The sequence below is a fragment of the Cyrtonyx montezumae genome, unplaced genomic scaffold (assembly GCF_038088225.1).
Source record: "Cyrtonyx montezumae isolate F1298 unplaced genomic scaffold, pur_monq_1.0 scaffold_59, whole genome shotgun sequence".
NCBI classification, from domain to species: domain Eukaryota; kingdom Metazoa; phylum Chordata; class Aves; order Galliformes; family Odontophoridae; genus Cyrtonyx; species Cyrtonyx montezumae.
In genome coordinates this window covers 152953-170113 of record NW_027072066.1, presented here as the reverse complement: position 1 = coordinate 170113, position 17161 = coordinate 152953, and the positions used below count along the sequence as shown (strand labels likewise).

The window sequence follows — 17161 nt, the reverse complement described above, 5'->3', positions numbered from 1 at the left end:
TTGTGGCCAAAGTGCAGGACCCGGCACTTGGTCTTATTGAACCTCATCCCATTTTGCTCAGCCCAGCTGTTCAGCCTATCCAAATCCCTCTGAAGGGCCTCCCTACCCTCAGGCAGTTTGACACATCCTCCCAGCTTTGTGTCATCTGCAAACTTACTGAGCGTACACTCAATTCCCTCGTCTAGGTCATCAATAAAGATATTAAACAAGATGGGCCCCAATACCGACCCTTGGGGGACACCACTCGTAACAGGACGCCAGCTGGACTTAACTCCATTAACCACTACCCTCTGGGCACGCCCTCCAGCCAGTTCTCCACCCAGAGAAGAGTGAACCTGTCCACACCACAGGCTGCCAGTTTCCTCAGGAGAATACTGTGGGAGACCGTGTCAAAGGCCTTGCTGAAGTCCAGGTAGACTACATCAACAGCCTTTCCCTCATCTACCTGTCTGGTCACCCAGTCATAGAAGGAGATGAGGTTGGACAAGCACGACCTGCCCCTGGTGAACCCGTGCTGGCTGGGTCTGATCCCTTTATTGCCATGCACGTGTCGTGTGATCTCCCTCAATATCATCTGTTCCATAACTTTCCCTGATACCGAGGTCAGGCTGACAGGCCTGTAGTTCCCCGGGTCTTCCTTACGGCCTTTCTTGAAGATGGGAGTCACATCGGCAAGCCTCCAATCTTGTGGGACCTCTCCAGATAACCAGGAATGCTTCGGTACAGCACTTCTGGCACTCTCCCACAGATCTCAGCATGCAGGAGATGGTTTATTAACTGTGCTGTAAATAAGGCAGAGCATCACTCCCCGTCCCCACGTTTTCCCACCTCTCTCTCCCCTTTCCCTCCCCCCACCTTCACTGCACATTCCCACCTTCCCCTTTTCCCCGGATCCCACATCCCACCTTCCCGCACTCTCCATTACCCCACATGCACCTTCCCTTTACCCCATTACTCCCACCCCACCCCACCCCACCCCGCGCTTTCCCTTTGCCCTCCATAACCCCTCACCTCATGGCTCATTGCGCTCATGGTCAGCGGTGCGCTGCTCCGCGCAGCGTCCATATGCTGCTATGGAAACGGACGCGCCGCAAGGCGCATGCGCCAGCAGCCCGAACCCGCGAATGCGCGCAAGCAGCGGACTGAAAGCCGCGCATGCGTAAAGGCGGCTATCCAAACGCGCATGCGCGCACGGTGCGACCCGACTTCTGCGCGTGCGCAGAGGCCGACTTCAGCCGCACAGTGCACGGTGGGGGCCGCGCACTTTGCGGCTCGGGGCGGGTGTTTGCGCCGCCGTTGTTGCGCTGCTGTCCGCCCGGCGCTGTGCTCGGCTCAGCGCTGTGCGGGGAGGCTGCGGGGCACTGCGTCCCGAGAGCCTGGGAGCGGTGCGCCGTTCTCAGCGGAGCTGTCCGAGCGCTGATTGTATGTCACGTGGTGCTTTACGTCCGCAAAGCCGCCAATTTGGAGCACTGCAGCACTCAGGAACAGTTGCAGCCAGTTGTGTTTTCTTTCGGCCCGCCCTACTTCTTCCGGCCCTCTCATTGGTTCCGCCTGCTGCCCGTTACGCGCACACCCCGCCCACCATGACCATTCTTCCGGTAGAGCCTTGCCGCCGTGATTGGCCGCCCGCGCGTATCCGCCCTCTGGTGCCTGCAGAGCCGACTGGCTACAGTGGCTGTCACTCAAAGACCGAGAGGCGGGACGAACGAAGCCACGGTTGCTCTCTATTGGTGCTCCCGTCCGAATGACGTGCTCGTGCGCTGTCCGGGCGGTGATGCCGGTCCCGCCATGCCGAGTGAGGGCAGTCCGGGCAAGGGGCTCACGGCGGTGTGACGTCGCTCGGAGCGACCCGCAGAGGACGGGGTGATTGTCACGTGACCCGGCCTGGGGGCTCCCGGAGCGTCCCAAGTACCCCCAGGGACTGACCCCAGGGATGGTGGAAATCCAGGACGAAGGTTCACTTTTCTCATTCCCCTGTACTGCAGCAAAGGGGAGAGGTTTTGTGAAGGGCACGGCGGCGGTGGATTCATTTTGTAAAGATTGCAGACCTCAGTTCCCTTCCTGCATCCAAATTGGAATGAGACGCGGGTGCCTGGACATGCTCTAGGGGCCCCACTGGAGCTGGGAAGGGAGGAAAATGGGGCTCTCTCCCCCTCCTCCCTTTTGTTCCCCTCCCTCAGAACGTGGCTGCCCCCCATTGTCCCACACGTGTGCTGGGCAAGACCTCAGAGAGCGGCTCACCAGGGCAGAGCAGAGGGGGAGGTCCCCTCCTTCAACCTGCTGGCCACGCTCTCCTTCATGCACCCCGGGATCCCATTGTGCTCCGGTTTTAGGGCACCTCTCCCATACTCCAGGACCTCTCAGAGGTGACAGAGCAGCTCAGCAATCAGCTCTGGACTTAACTCCATTCACCGCTACCCGCTGGGAACGACCCTCCAGCCAGTTCTTCACCCAGAGAAGAGTGAACTTGTCCACACCACGGGCTTGCCAGTTTCCTCAGGAGAATACTGTGGGAGACCGTGTCAAAGGCCTTGCTGAAGTCCAGGTAGACTACATCAACAGCCTTTCCCTCATCTACCAGGTCACCCAGTCATAGAAGGAGATGAGGTTGGACAAGCACGACCTGCCCTTTGTGAACCCGTGCTGGCTGGGCCTGATCTCCTGGTTGCCATGCACGTGCCGTGTGATCTCCCTCAAGATCATCTGCTCCATAACTTTCCCTGATACCGAGGTCAGGCTGACAGGCCTGTAGTTCCCCGGGTCTTCCTTACGGCCTTTCTTGTAGATGGGAGTCACATCGGCAAGCCTCCAATCTTGTGGGACCTCTCCAGATAACTAGGAATGCTGACAGATGGTAGAAAGCGGCTTGGCAATCACCTCTGCCAGCTCCCTCAGCACCACTGGGTGGATCCCATCTGGCCCCATGGACTTGTGGCAGTTCAGATGGAGGAGCATGTCTCTGACGGTCTCTGCTTGGATCACATGGGGTGTACTATGCGCTCCGTCCCGGACTTCCAGGTCAGGGCGAAAAGTACCCTGAGGATAACTGCTCTGTCTATTAAAGACAGATGTGAAGAAGGCATTGAGAACCTCAGCCTTTTCCTTATCCTCCGTGATTACAGTCCCTGCCTCATCAATTAAAGGAGAGAAATTCTCCCTAGTTCTTCTCTTGCTGTTAATATATTTGTAAAAGGATTGTCTGCTCTCCTTTACTGCAGTAGCCAGTCTAAGTTCGAGCTGGGCTTTTACATTTCTAACTTCCTGGCTGCAAATCTTGGCCAGTTCTCTGTAGTCTCCCCAAGTAGCCTATCCTATCTTTCAAAGGACATACACTCTTCTTTTCTCTCAGAGTCTCAACAAAAGTTCATCCACACCGGTTCTTTTTCCCCTCCAGCTCAACTTACGGGACTCAGGGACAGCCAGCTCCTGTGCCTTGAAGATTTCCATCTTGAGGAGCATCCAGGCTTCCTGGACCCCTTTACCCCTCAGGAGCGAGTCTCAGGGGACCCTTGCAACAAGTGTCCTGAACAGGTCAAAGTCTGCCCTCCGGAAGTCCAAGGTAGCAGTTTTGCTAGTCACCCTCTTGACGTCACCCAGAATAGCAAACTCCACCATTTCATGGTCACTCTGGCCGAGACAATCTCCAACCTTCACATCTCCTACTGGTCCTTCCCTGTTAGTGAAGAGCAGGTCTAGCAAGGCATCTCCCCTGGTAGGTTCTTGCACCAGCTGTGTCAGGAAGCAATCCTCCACACACTCGAGAAATCTCACGGACTGCTTCCTCTGCACAGTATTATATTTCCAGCATATATCAGGGAAGTTGAAGTCCCCCATGAGAACGAGTGCTGGCCATCGTGCAACATCTACTAGTTGCTTGTAGAACACCTCATCTATCTCTTCATCCTGACTAGGCGGTCTAAAACAGACCCTCACCACGATGTCACCCCTACAGACCATCCCCCTGATCCTTATCCATAGACACTCTACTTTGTCATTTCCAACCTCAAGCTCTTCAACATCAAAACACTCTTTGATATAGAGAGCTATGCCACCACCCTTTCTTCCCTGTCTGTCCCTTCTGAAGAGCTTGCAGCCATCAATCCCAGTACTCCAGTCGTGGGAGGGGTCCCACCGTGTTTCTGTAATAGCCACAAGGTCATGGTTAGCCTGCCTCACAATGGCTTCGAGCTCTTCTTGTTTATTGCCCACGCTGCGTGCGTTGGTGTAGATGCACTTCAGCTGAGACATCTGCCTCACCCCTTCCTCCAGCACAGCCCCCCTGGACTCTTTACTGGTGAGCCCTGTTTTATCCCCTTCCCCCGTCACAGCTAGTTTCAAGCTCTCTCAATGAGTCCAGCTAGCTCCTGTGCTAGGATTCGTTTCCCCCTTTGAGACAGGGGCATTCTATCAACAGATAACAGGCCAGGAGTCGAGTAAACTGCCCCATGGTCAAAAAACCCCAAGTGTCTGTCTCTACACCAGCCTCTCAGCCAATGATTCATCACCTGTGTTTTCCTAGCCCATTCCGTGCCCTTCACCGCCCCAGAAGGTACGGAAGCAAACACCACTTGTGCTCCCACCCCTTGAACTAATCGCCCTAAGCCCCTGAAATCTCTTTTCATAGTTTGCAGGCTTCTCTGACTTATTTCATCGCTGTCTGCCCGAACTATGAGTAACGGATAGTAGTCAGTGGGGCGTATCAAATCCGGGAGTCTTCTAGCTATGTCCCTGATCCGGGCCCCAGGGAGACAGCACACTTCCCTACGGTTTGGGTTCGGTCTGCAAATGGGGCCCTCAGTTCCCTTGAGAAGGGAGTATGCTACTCTGTATTGTACTATGAAATTCTTAATTCTCCTGATCGTGCCTGCAGGTTGGCAAAAGCAGCTTTCGATGATGCTATTGCAGAACTGGATACGCCGAGTGAAGAAAGCTATAAGGACTCTATACTTATCATGCAGTTGTTACGTGATAACCTGACACTATGGACTTCAGACATGCAGGGTGATGGTGAAGAACAGAATAAAGAAGCGCTGCAGGATGTGGAAGATGAAAACCAGTGAGACACAAAGGCCAATAAGAGAACCCATCTCTGACCACCCTTCCCCTCCCCACAAAAACCCTCAGTGTCACTCTGAGAACCACCAAATCTGACTTACATTGGGTCTCAGAATTTAGGTTCCTGCCCTGTTGGGTTTCTTTCTTTCTTTATTTTTTTTTACACAGTTTAAAAGTTCTTTTCTTTCGCCCACTACCATCATCTTCCTTTCTTTCTTGGCAGCAGCAGTCTCAATGCGCGGAGTCGACCGCCTTGCCATTGGTGACCTCCTGGGGGAATCTTCCTGCACCTCCCCCTTTATCTCCCCTTCAACGTCCAGTGCTGCAAAGCTATTGCTTAGGGGGACCTGGGGACACGAGGTAGGCAGAGATGGAGATTGCCCAAGGTACTGAGCTGGGACTCTCTGCCAGCCCTCCCCATCCCTCAGATACCCCCCCTCTGTCCCATGGGGACAGGTCAGAGAGTCCACCACCAATTGTAGGGGATCTCCCCGGCGCCTTTCTCTCTGGCACTCGAGGGAGCTGCTCCACCAGTCAATCTCCCGCTCGCAGTCCCCGATGGCCCTCAGTCCCTCCACCTCCTCTTTCAGCTCTGTCACCATGCTAAGCAGATCTTCCACCTGCTCACACCTCACACAGGAGAACTTTCCTTTGGCATCGACTCAGCAGTGGGTGCTCGCTGCCGTCTCTCCTTCAGCGTTAGCGTAAGGCCTTTGCTTTATCAGACACTCTCCCTTGCTCATTTTATTTGATTAATTAGCTTTATTTCCAACCATAGCATGGGAGGCATTACCTTCAGAGCAGCCCTCAGAACTACAGCTGCTGTTTCTTGTGTGTAAGGGGATAGTAAAACCTACCATTTGGACACAACCGAGCAAAGAATTAAATCAAATCCAGAAAGAAAAGTTGTGCTGTTATTTATATTCTTATTTATTTATTTATTTAGGGAAGGTTTCTTTGTTTTGCTTTTTTTTTTATCGCAAAGGAGTGAAACAGATCAAGTCAAAATGGAGGAAGTGAAGATGCTTTGGTACAGCACTTCTGGCACTCTCCCACAGATCTCTGCATGCAGGAGAGTTTAACTCAGCTGGAAATAAGCCGGAGCATCACTCCCGCATTTTCCCACCTCTGCCCTTAACCCCCCACCTTCCCTGCACGTTCCCTCCTTCCCCTTTGCCCCGGATCCCGCATCGCAACGGCAGCGGCAACGATCCGAGGAGGAGAACTCACTTCTGAAATAAGACACCGAATGCCAAAGAATACGGTATAACACCATTTAATTGGAATCGAAGCCAATGAATCAAACACGAAGAGGGAGAGTGTGGGAGCTGGTGGACTCTTGAAGGAAGGAACCTTAAAGCCCGCCCAGCTACTACCTGGTTTTCTGTGGAACTGAGGCATCCACGCAGCCCGGGCCCTAGCACACAGGTCACGCACAGATACAGAATGAAGAGCAGAGCTCTTCCACGGAGCTGAAGCTGGAGAAACGTCCAGTGTTTCCCCCTATTAGGAACAGTCTTTGGTGAAACTCGCGTCCAAGGGGGGTTCCAGAACCTTCTGTGTGCCTCCACGTCGGCTTCGTGCCGCATCACAGTGGCATCTAGAGACTTCTCCGAGCTTTGAACTTCTCTGAGCCTCGATGAGATCCGAATCTCACAGGTCCAGCAGGGCACCAACAAGGCACACTGGGAATCCCACGGCCAGGGTGGGGGAAAGGCAATGTGACATCACAGGGCAGGGCGTGACATCATAAAGCACAGGGCAGCTTCCCCCAGCACAGACGCTTGGGGCAGCCGCTCCATCGGGTGCTCACTGCTGGAGCTCTGCTCTGGGTGACAGCCACTCGCGTGTTGACAATCTTGGCAAGAGAACAGGGCGAAGATCCACCTGCCTCTCTTAGAGCTCACCATCGTGGGCATGTTTCTGTTTTCTCTAGAGGCCCCTGACTCAGTCAGGATGGATCTGGAGATGGTAATCAGAATCCTCCTCGAGGTCTTTATGTGCTGTGTCCTTTCCTCCCTGCTGAGGCCTGGTTGCATCTGCCTCTACGGAAGAGTATGCCGACTATGGGGTCAGGTGAGCGAGTGAGATGCATCGCGCAGGGAGCGTAGTGCAGGGTAGGGTGTGGAGCAGGCAACCACAAAGGCCTTGTCCGTAAAGTGTTGCAAGGCAAGCAGACTCGCAGAGCTCCATTAGCTCTCCCCAGGGAGGGGAGGAGAGGGGAGGGGAGGGGAGAGGAGGATAGGGGAGGGGAGAGGAGGGAAGGTGAGGAGAGGGGATGGGAAGGATAGGGGAGGGAAGGGGATGGGAATGGAGGGGAGGATAGGGGAGGGTAGGGGAGGAGATGGGAGGGGAGGGGAGGGGAGGAGAAGATAGGGGAGGGGAGGGGAGGGCAGGGGAGGGGAATGGAGGGGAGGACAGGGGAGGGGAGGGAAATTGTGGGGATGGTTAGGGGAGGGGAGGGAAAGGGGAGGATGGGGAGGGGAGGGGAGAGAAGGAGAGGAAAGAGGGAGGAGAGGGGAGGATGGGGAGGGGAGGTAAGAGGGAGGGGAAGGGAGGATGGGGAGGGGAGGATGGGGCGGGGAGGGCATCCAGCTCTACTGCAGCAGTGCAGCAGCCACTGTTGTTCACATCTGCTGCAACTGGCACCAGCACGCTGTGGAGCTGGGCAGCAAAAGTGCCTGAGAACCCCAGGAGGTGTCTGAGCACACGCCCGGGGAGAGCTCTGCACCCAGCAGTCCGGTGCTGCTTGCTGATCAGAACCTGGACCAGCAGCACGTCTGTCCAGCCCCAGGCTCTGTCAGGGGCTGCAGGGCGGGATGACACCGGGTACCACTCACAGACACGAGACAGACATGGCTGCTCAGTGCAGAGGGCACAGGCTGCACTGTGTGAGTTCAATGCCCGCAGCCACATGTGCCCTGCCCAACCACTCCTGCTCACAGACCACACCTTCTTCATGCAGGAGAAGAGTGCAGCCTATGAGGAAAAGCAGAAGGAGCTGCAGAGTGCCCAGGAGCAGAGCCAGCAGGAGGTGAGCATGGCCCTAGCCTTCCCTCTAGGTATCTGTGCTAAGCATGCGTGTCTCTCATCACCCCTCTGTGCCACTGGCAGATTCGCTCCCTCCAGGAGAGGGTGCAACAGCTGAACAGCCAAGCTGAGCACTGGGAGCAGTTGCACCAGGAGAGTGAGCAAACTCTGGCTACGTGCAGACAGGAACTGTATGTTTACAATGTGGACCTGGCTTTACTCATACAAAATAGGCAGCAGCTCCTGTCAGAAATGAAGCAGAGCCGGCAGGAGGTGAGCATGGCCCAAGCCTTCCCTCTAGGTATCTGTGCCAAGCGTGCGTGTCTCTCATCACCCCTCTGTGCCACTGGCAGATCTGCTCTCTCCAGAAGAGCGTGAAACAGCTTAGCAGACAAGTTGAGCACTGGGAGCAGTTGCAGCAGAAGAGAGAGCAAACTCTGGCTACGTGCAGACAGGATCTGGATGTTTGCAAGGTGGAGCTGGCTTTCATCAGACAAAATAGGCAGCAGCTCCTCTCAGAAATGGAGCAGAGCCAGCAGGAGGTGAGCATGGCCCAAGCCTTCCCACTAGGCACCTGTGCCAAGCGTGCGTGTCTCTCATCACCCCTCTGTGTCACACGCAGATCCGCTCCCTCCAGGAGAGGGTGCAACAGCTGAGCAGCCAAGCTGAGCACTGGGAGCAGTTGCACTGCTCAGTTGCACCAGACCCACTGGAATCTCAGGCTGCACAAGAAAAGGAGCTGGCTTTGCTCAGACCAGATAAACAGCAGCTCCGCTCAGAAATGGAGCAGGGCCGGCAGGAGGTGAGCATGGCCCAAGCCTTCCCACTAGGCTCCTGTGCTAAGTGTGCCTGTCTCTCATCGCCCCTCTATTCCACTCGCAGATCCACTCCCTCCAGGAGGAGCTGCTACAGCTGCGAGCCATGCTCAGCAGTGGCAGCAGTAGCACCGGGAGAGCGAGCAAACCCAGGTTGCGTGTGAAGGAGAGCAGTCTGTTTTCACGGTGGAGGTGTCTTTCTTCACGCAAGAGCTCGGGAACGTAAGCGAGCAGCAGCAGGACGCAAACAGAACAAGAACCAAAGGCAGCCCAAGGGCAGAAGGAGCACAACCTGAGCCGCAGGAACCGCTGGAGGAGGTGATCTGACTGCCTGAAACTCACCTCCAGGGTGAGAAGAGTCACAGAGCACAGGAAGTGTTAAAGACACTTGCAATTTTCCTTAAAATAAAATCAAATTAAAAACATTAAAGAAAAACCCAAACATATAAAAATATGAATAATAAAAATAAATAAAAAATAAAAGGAGCTCCTCTCATCTCATTTCTCACCACTGCCACCTCAGTGCTCCTTTCCAATTTCTGAGACCCTGTTCCGTAGTTCCAGTACCCCACTCTCTCACCCCAAACCGCCCCGCTTTTTGTCCCAGCTCTCCCAGTCCCCTGTTCCCGGAGCTCCCTTCTCCCACTGCACTGCTCCGCTCTCCCACCCCGGCTCTCCCCTTTCCGTCACCCCGGAGCTCTCTCCCCATCCCTATAACCCGATCCCCATTCCCAGCTCTCCCGCTGTGGCTCTCCCCGTTCCCTATTCCCGGTGCTATCCTCTCTCACTCCAGATTCCTCCTTCTTCTTCTTTGCTGCCTCCCATCGCTTCTCTACCCCACCCCGCCCTCAGTTCCCCCCTCTCCCACCACAAACCTCCCCTCTTTCCATCCCGGCTCTCTCCATTCCCTACTCCCTGAGCTCGTTTCTGCCACATCCCGCTTTTCCCCTCTCCTCCACCCCATATCTCCCCTCTGTCCGTCCCAGACCTCTTTCTTTCTGCCTTCCCGACTCCTATTTATTGCTAAAGAAACTATCATGTGCATAAGGAGCACAACAGCACTATTTCACAAAGATCAGCAACAAAATGGAATGGAATACGATTGGGAAGGTTCACTGTTTACTGCCACACCACCGCCATCTGCTTTTGGAGCTGTGGGCCGACATCACAGAGTAGGAGGCATTACTTTCAGAGCAGCCCTCAAAATTTTAGCTGATGTTTCTTGTGTGAAAGATGATAGTAAACCAACCATTTGGACACAACCGAGCAAAGAATTAAATCAAATCTAGAAATAAATGCTTTTCTGTTATTTATTTTCTTATTTGTTTATTTATTCATATGGTTTGTGGGTTGTTTTTTTTTTTTTTGCAAATGAGTAAAAAAAGATCGAGGAAGAGCAGATAAGTTCATAAGTTCATAAGTTCATAAGTTCATAAGGTTGGAAAGGACCTATAAGATCATCTAGTCCAACCATCCTCCTATCACTATCTCTACCCAACTACTAAATTAAGTCCTTTAGCACCTCATCTAAACGCTTCTTGAACAGCGCTAGGGATGGTGCCTCACCCACCTCCCTAGGCAGGCCATTCCAGTGCCTGACCACTCTTTCAGAAAAGAAATGCTTCCTCAGGTCTAATCTAAATCTTCCCTGGTGCAACTTGTGGCCATTCCCTCTCGTCCTGTCATTACTTATCAGGAAGAAGAGGCCTACCCCCTCCTCACCACATCCCCCCTTCAGGAAGTGGTAGAGTGCAATAAGGTCTCCTCTGAGCCTCCTCTTCTCCAGACTGAACAATCCCAGCTCCCTCAGCCGCTCCTCATAAGACTTGTGCTCCAGGCCCCTCACCAGTTTTGTTGCCCTTCTCTGAACACGCTCCAGGGCCTCAATGTCCTTCTTGTAGTGAGGGGCCCAAAACTGAACACAGTACTCGAGGTGCGGCCGTACCAGAGCTGAGTACAGGGGGATGATCACCTCCCTGCTCCTGCTGGCTACACTATTTCTAATACAGGCCAGGATGCTGTTGGCCTTCTTGGCCACCTGGGCACACTGCCGGCTCATGTTGAGCCGAGCATCAACCAACACCCCCAGGTCCTTTTCCTCTCTACATTCTTCAAGCCATTCTGCCCCAAGCCTATAGCATTGCATGGGGTTATTGTGGCCAAAGTGCAGGACCCGGCACTTGGTCTTATTGAACCTCATCCCATTTTGCTCAGCCCAGCTGTTCAGCCTATCCAAATCCCTCTGAAGGGCCTCCCTACCCTCAGGCAGTTTGACACATCCTCCCAGCTTTGTGTCATCTGCAAACTTACTGAGCGTACACTCAATTCCCTCGTCTAGGTCATCAATAAAGATATTAAACAAGATGGGCCCCAATACCGACCCTTGGGGGACACCACTCGTAACAGGACGCCAGCTGGACTTAAATCCATTAACCACTACCCTCTGGGCACGGCCCTCCAGCCAGTTCTCCACGCAGAGAAGAGTGAACCTGTCCACACCACAGGCTGCCAGTTTCCTCAGGAGAATACTGTGGGAGACCGTGTCAAAGGCCTTGCTGAAGTCCAGGTAGACTACATCAACAGCCTTTCCCTCATCTACCTGTCTGGTCACCCAGTCATAGAAGGAGATGAGGTTGGACAAGCACGACCTGCCCCTGGTGAACCCGTGCTGGCTGGGTCTGATCCCTTTATTGCCATGCACGTGTCGTGTGATCTCCCTCAATATCATCTGTTCCATAACTTTCCCTGATACCGAGGTCAGGCTGACAGGCCTGTAGTTCCCCGGGTCTTCCTTACGGCCTTTCTTGAAGATGGGAGTCACATCGGCAAGCCTCCAATCTTGTGGGACCTCTCCAGATAACCAGGAATGCTTCGGTACAGCACTTCTGGCACTCTCCCACAGATCTCAGCATGCAGGAGATGGTTTATTAACTGTGCTGTAAATAAGGCAGAGCATCACTCCCCGTCCCCACGTTTTCCCACCTCTCTCTCCCCTTTCCCTCCCCCCACCTTCACTGCACATTCCCACCTTCCCCTTTTCCCCGGATCCCACATCCCACCTTCCCGCACTCTCCATTACCCCACATGCCACCTTCCCTTTACCCCATTACTCCCACCCCACCCCACCCCACCCCGCGCTTTCCCTTTGCCCTCCATAACCCCTCACCTCATGGCTCATTGCGCTCATGGTCAGCGGTGCGCTGCTCCGCGCAGCGTCCATATGCTGCTATGGAAACGGACGCGCCGCAAGGCGCATGCGCCAGCAGCCCGAACCCGCGAATGCGCGCAAGCAGCGGACTGAAAGCCGCGCATGCGTAAAGGCGGCTATCCAAACGCGCATGCGCGCACGGTGCGACCCGACTTCTGCGCGTGCGCAGAGGCCGACTTCAGCCGCACAGTGCACGGTGGGGGCCGCGCACTTTGCGGCTCGGGGCGGGTGTTTGCGCCGCCGTTGTTGCGCTGCTGTCCGCCCGGCGCTGTGCTCGGCTCAGCGCTGTGCGGGGAGGCTGCGGGGCACTGCGTCCCGAGAGCCTGGGAGCGGTGCGCCGTTCTCAGCGGAGCTGTCCGAGCGCTGATTGTATGTCACGTGGTGCTTTACGTCCGCAAAGCCGCCAATTTGGAGCACTGCAGCACTCAGGAACAGTTGCAGCCAGTTGTGTTTTCTTTCGGCCCGCCCTACTCCTTCCGGCCCTCTCATTGGTTCCGCCTGCTGCCCGTTACGCGCACACCCCGCCCACCATGACCATTCTTCCGGTAGAGCCTTGCCGCCGTGATTGGCCGCCCGCGCGTATCCGCCCTCTGGTGCCTGCAGAGCCGACTGGCTACAGTGGCTGTCACTCAAAGACCGAGAGGCGGGACGAACGAAGCCACGGTTGCTCTCTATTGGTGCTCCCGTCCGAATGACGTGCTCGTGCGCTGTCCGGGCGGTGATGCCGGTCCCGCCATGCCGAGTGAGGGCAGTCCGGGCAAGGGGCTCACGGCGGTGTGACGTCGCTCGGAGCGACCCGCAGAGGACGGGGTGATTGTCACGTGACCCGGCCTGGGGGCTCCCGGAGCGTCCCAAGTACCCCCAGGGACTGACACCAGGGATGGTGGAAATCCAGGACGAAGGTTCACTTTTCTCATTCCCCTGTACTGCAGCAAAGGGGAGAGGTTTTGTGAAGGGCACGGCGGCGGTGGATTCATTTTGTAAAGATTGCAGACCTCAGTTCCCTTCCTGCATCCAAATTGGAATGAGACGCGGGTGCCTGGACATGCTCTAGGGGCCCCACGGAGCTGGGAAGGGAGGAAAATGGGGCTCTCTCCCCCTCCTCCCTTTTGTTCCCCTCCCTCAGAACGTGGCTGCCCCCCATTGTCCCACACGTGTGCTGGGCAAGACCTCAGAGAGCGGCTCACCAGGGCAGAGCAGAGGGGGAGGTCCCCTCCTTCAACCTGCTGGCCACGCTCTCCTTCATGCACCCCGGGATCCCATTGTGCTCCGGTTTTAGGGCACCTCTCCCATACTCCAGGACCTCTCAGAGGTGACAGAGCAGCTCAGCAATCAGCTCTGGACTTAACTCCATTCACCGCTACCCGCTGGGAACGACCCTCCAGCCAGTTCTTCACCCAGAGAAGAGTGAACTTGTCCACACCACGGGCTGCCAGTTTCCTCAGGAGAATACTGTGGGAGACCGTGTCAAAGGCCTTGCTGAAGTCCAGGTAGACTACATCAACAGCCTTTCCCTCATCTACCAGGTCACCCAGTCATAGAAGGAGATGAGGTTGGACAAGCACGACCTGCCCTTTGTGAACCCGTGCTGGCTGGGCCTGATCTCCTGGTTGCCATGCACGTGCCGTGTGATCTCCCTCAAGATCATCTGCTCCATAACTTTCCCTGATACCGAGGTCAGGCTGACAGGCCTGTAGTTCCCCGGGTCTTCCTTACGGCCTTTCTTGTAGATGGGAGTCACATCGGCAAGCCTCCAATCTTGTGGGACCTCTCCAGATAACCAGGAATGCTGACAGATGGTAGAAAGCGGCTTGGCAATCACCTCTGCCAGCTCCCTCAGCACCACTGGGTGGATCCCATCTGGCCCCATGGACTTGTGGCAGTTCAGATGGAGGAGCATGTCTCTGACGGTCTCTGCTTGGATCACATGGGGTGTACTATGCGCTCCGTCCCGGACTTCCAGGTCAGGGCAAAAAGTACCCTGAGGATAACTGCTCTGTCTATTAAAGACAGATGTGAAGAAGGCATTGAGAACCTCAGCCTTTTCCTTATCCTCCGTGATTACAGTCCCTGCCTCATCAATTAAAGGAGAGAAATTCTCCCTAGTTCTTCTCTTGCTGTTAATATATTTGTAAAAGGATTGTCTGCTCTCCTTTACTGCAGTAGCCAGTCTAAGTTCGAGCTGGGCTTTTACATTTCTAACTTCCTGGCTGCAAATCTTGGCCAGTTCTCTGTAGTCTCCCCAAGTAGCCTATCCTATCTTTCAAAGGACATACACTCTTCTTTTCTCTCAGAGTCTCAACAAAAGTTCATCCACACCGGTCTTTTTCCCCTCCAGCTCAACTTACGGGACTCAGGGACAGCCAGCTCCTGTGCCTTGAAGATTTCCATCTTGAGGAGCATCCAGGCTTCCTGGACCCCTTTACCCCTCAGGAGCGAGTCCCAGGGGACCCTTGCAACAAGTGTCCTGAACAGGTCAAAGTCTGCCCTCCGGAAGTCCAAGGTAGCAGTTTTGCTAGTCACCCTCTTGACGTCACCCAGAATAGCAAACTCCACCATTTCATGGTCACTCTGGCCGAGACAATCTCCAACCTTCACATCTCCTACTGGTCCTTCCCTGTTAGTGAAGAGCAGGTCTAGCAAGGCATCTCCCCTGGTAGGTTCTTGCACCAGCTGTGTCAGGAAGCAATCCTCCACACACTCGAGAAATCTCACGGACTGCTTCCTCTGCACAGTATTATATTTCCAGCATATATCAGGGAAGTTGAAGTCCCCCATGAGAACGAGTGCTGGCCATCGTGCAACATCTACTAGTTGCTTGTAGAACACCTCATCTATCTCTTCATCCTGACTAGGCGGTCTAAAACAGACCCTCACCACGATGTCACCCCTACAGACCATCCCCCTGATCCTTATCCATAGACACTCTACTTTGTCATTTCCAACCTCAAGCTCTTCAACATCAAAACACTCTTTGATATAGAGAGCTATGCCACCACCCTTTCTTCCCTGTCTGTCCCTTCTGAAGAGCTTGCAGCCATCAATCCCAGTACTCCATTCGTGGGAGGGGTCCCACCGTGTTTCTGTAATAGCGACAAGGTCATGGTTAGCCTGCCTCACAATGGCTTCGAGCTCTTCTTGTTTATTGCCCACGCTGCGTGCGTTGGTGTAGATGCACTTCAGCTGAGACATCTGCCTCACCCCTTCCTCCAGCACAGCCCCCCTGGACTCTTTACTGGTGAGCCCTGTTTTATCCCCTTCCCCCGTCACAGCTAGTTTCAAGCTCTCTCAATGAGTCCAGCTAGCTCCTGTGCTAGGATTCGTTTCCCCCTTTGAGACAGGGGCATTCTTTCAACAGATAACAGGCCAGGAGCCGAGTAAACTGCCCCATGGTCAAAAAACCCCAAGTGTCTGTCTCTACACCAGCCTCTCAGCCAATGATTCATCACCTGTGTTTTCCTAGCCCATTCCGTGCCCTTCACCGCCCCAGAAGGTACGGAAGCAAACACCACTTGTGCTCCCACCCCTTGAACTAATCGCCCTAAGCCCCTGAAATCTCTTTTCATAGTTTGCAGGCTTCTCTGACTTATTTCATCGCTGTCTGCCCGAACTATGAGTAACGGATAGTAGTCAGTGGGGCGTATCAAATCCGGGAGTCTTCTAGCTATGTCCCTGATCCGGGCCCCAGGGAGACAGCACACTTCCCTACGGTTTGGGTTCGGTCTGCAAATGGGGCCCTCAGTTCCCTTGAGAAGGGAGTATGCTACTCTGTATTGTACTATGAAATTCTTAATTCTCCTGATCGTGCCTGCAGGTTGGCAAAAGCAGCTTTCGATGATGCTATTGCAGAACTGGATACGCCGAGTGAAGAAAGCTATAAGGACTCTATACTTATCATGCAGTTGTTACGTGATAACCTGACACTATGGACTTCAGACATGCAGGGTGATGGTGAAGAACAGAATAAAGAAGCGCTGCAGGATGTGGAAGATGAAAACCAGTGAGACACAAAGGCCAATAAGAGAACCCATCTCTGACCACCCTTCCCCTCCCCACAAAAACCCTCAGTGTCACTCTGAGAACCACCAAATCTGACTTACATTGGGTCTCAGAATTTAGGTTCCTGCCCTGTTGGGTTTCTTTCTTTCTTTATTTTTTTACACAGTTTAAAAGTTCTTTTCTTTCGCCCACTACCATCATCTTCCTTTCTTTCTTGGCAGCAGCAGTCTCAATGCGCGGAGTCGACCGCCTTGCCATTGGTGACCTCCTGGGGGAATCTTCCTGCACCTCCCCCTTTATCTCCCCTTCAACGTCCAGTGCTGCAAAGCTATTGCTTAGGGGGACCTGGGGACACGAGGTAGGCAGAGATGGAGATTGCCCACGGTACTGAGCTGGGACTCTCTGCCAGCCCTCCCCATCCCTCAGATACCCCCCCTCTGTCCCATGGGGACAGGTCAGAGAGTCCACCACCAATTGTGGGGGATCTCCCCGGCGCCTTTCTCTCTGGCACTCGAGGGAGCTGCTCCACCAGTCAATCTCCCGCTCGCAGTCCCCGATGGCCCTCAGTCCCTCCACCTCCTCTTTCAGCTCTGTCACCATGCTAAGCAGATCTTCCACCTGCTCACACCTCACACAGGAGAACTTTCCTTTGGCATCGACTCAGCAGTGGGTGCTCGCTGCCGTCTCTCCTTCAGCGTTAGCGTAAGGCCTTTGCTTTATCAGACACTCTCCCTTGCTCATTTTATTTGATTAATTAGCTTTATTTCCAACCATAGCATGGGAGGCATTACCTTCAGAGCAGCCCTCAGAACTACAGCTGCTGTTTCTTGTGTGTAAGGGGATAGTAAAACCTACCATTTGGACACAACCGAGCAAAGAATTAAATCAAATCCAGAAAGAAAAGTTGTGCTGTTATTTATATTCTTATTTATTTATTTATTTAGGGTTGGTTTCTTTGTTTTGCTTTTTTTTTTATCGCAAAGGAGTGAAACAGATCAAGTCAAAATGGAGGAAGTGAAGATGCTTTGGTACAGCACTTCTGGCACTCTCCCAC

At 54.1% G+C, this 17161-nt stretch overlaps 1 protein-coding gene across 1 annotated transcript; it reads left to right on the top strand.

Moving 5' to 3' along the window:
- Positions 1–7121: 7121 nt before the first annotated feature.
- Positions 7122–16112, top strand: LOC136056839 (14-3-3 protein zeta/delta-like). Its single transcript, XM_065749203.1, has 6 exons — positions 7122–7131; positions 8001–8089; positions 8170–8358; positions 8439–8627; positions 8968–9122; positions 15923–16112. Exons 1-6 carry the CDS (start codon positions 7122–7124, stop codon positions 16110–16112), a joined length of 822 nt encoding a protein of 273 aa, XP_065605275.1.
- The last annotated feature ends 1049 nt before the right edge of the window (positions 16113–17161 follow it).

Coding starts and splice junctions, on each gene's coding strand:
- LOC136056839 (XM_065749203.1), top strand. Junction 8,359..8,438: donor TGAAGCAGAGCCGGCAGGAG/GTGAGCATGGCC, acceptor TGCCACTGGCAG/ATCTGCTCTCTCCAGAAGAG. Junction 8,628..8,967: donor TGGAGCAGAGCCAGCAGGAG/GTGAGCATGGCC, acceptor TTCCACTCGCAG/ATCCACTCCCTCCAGGAGGA.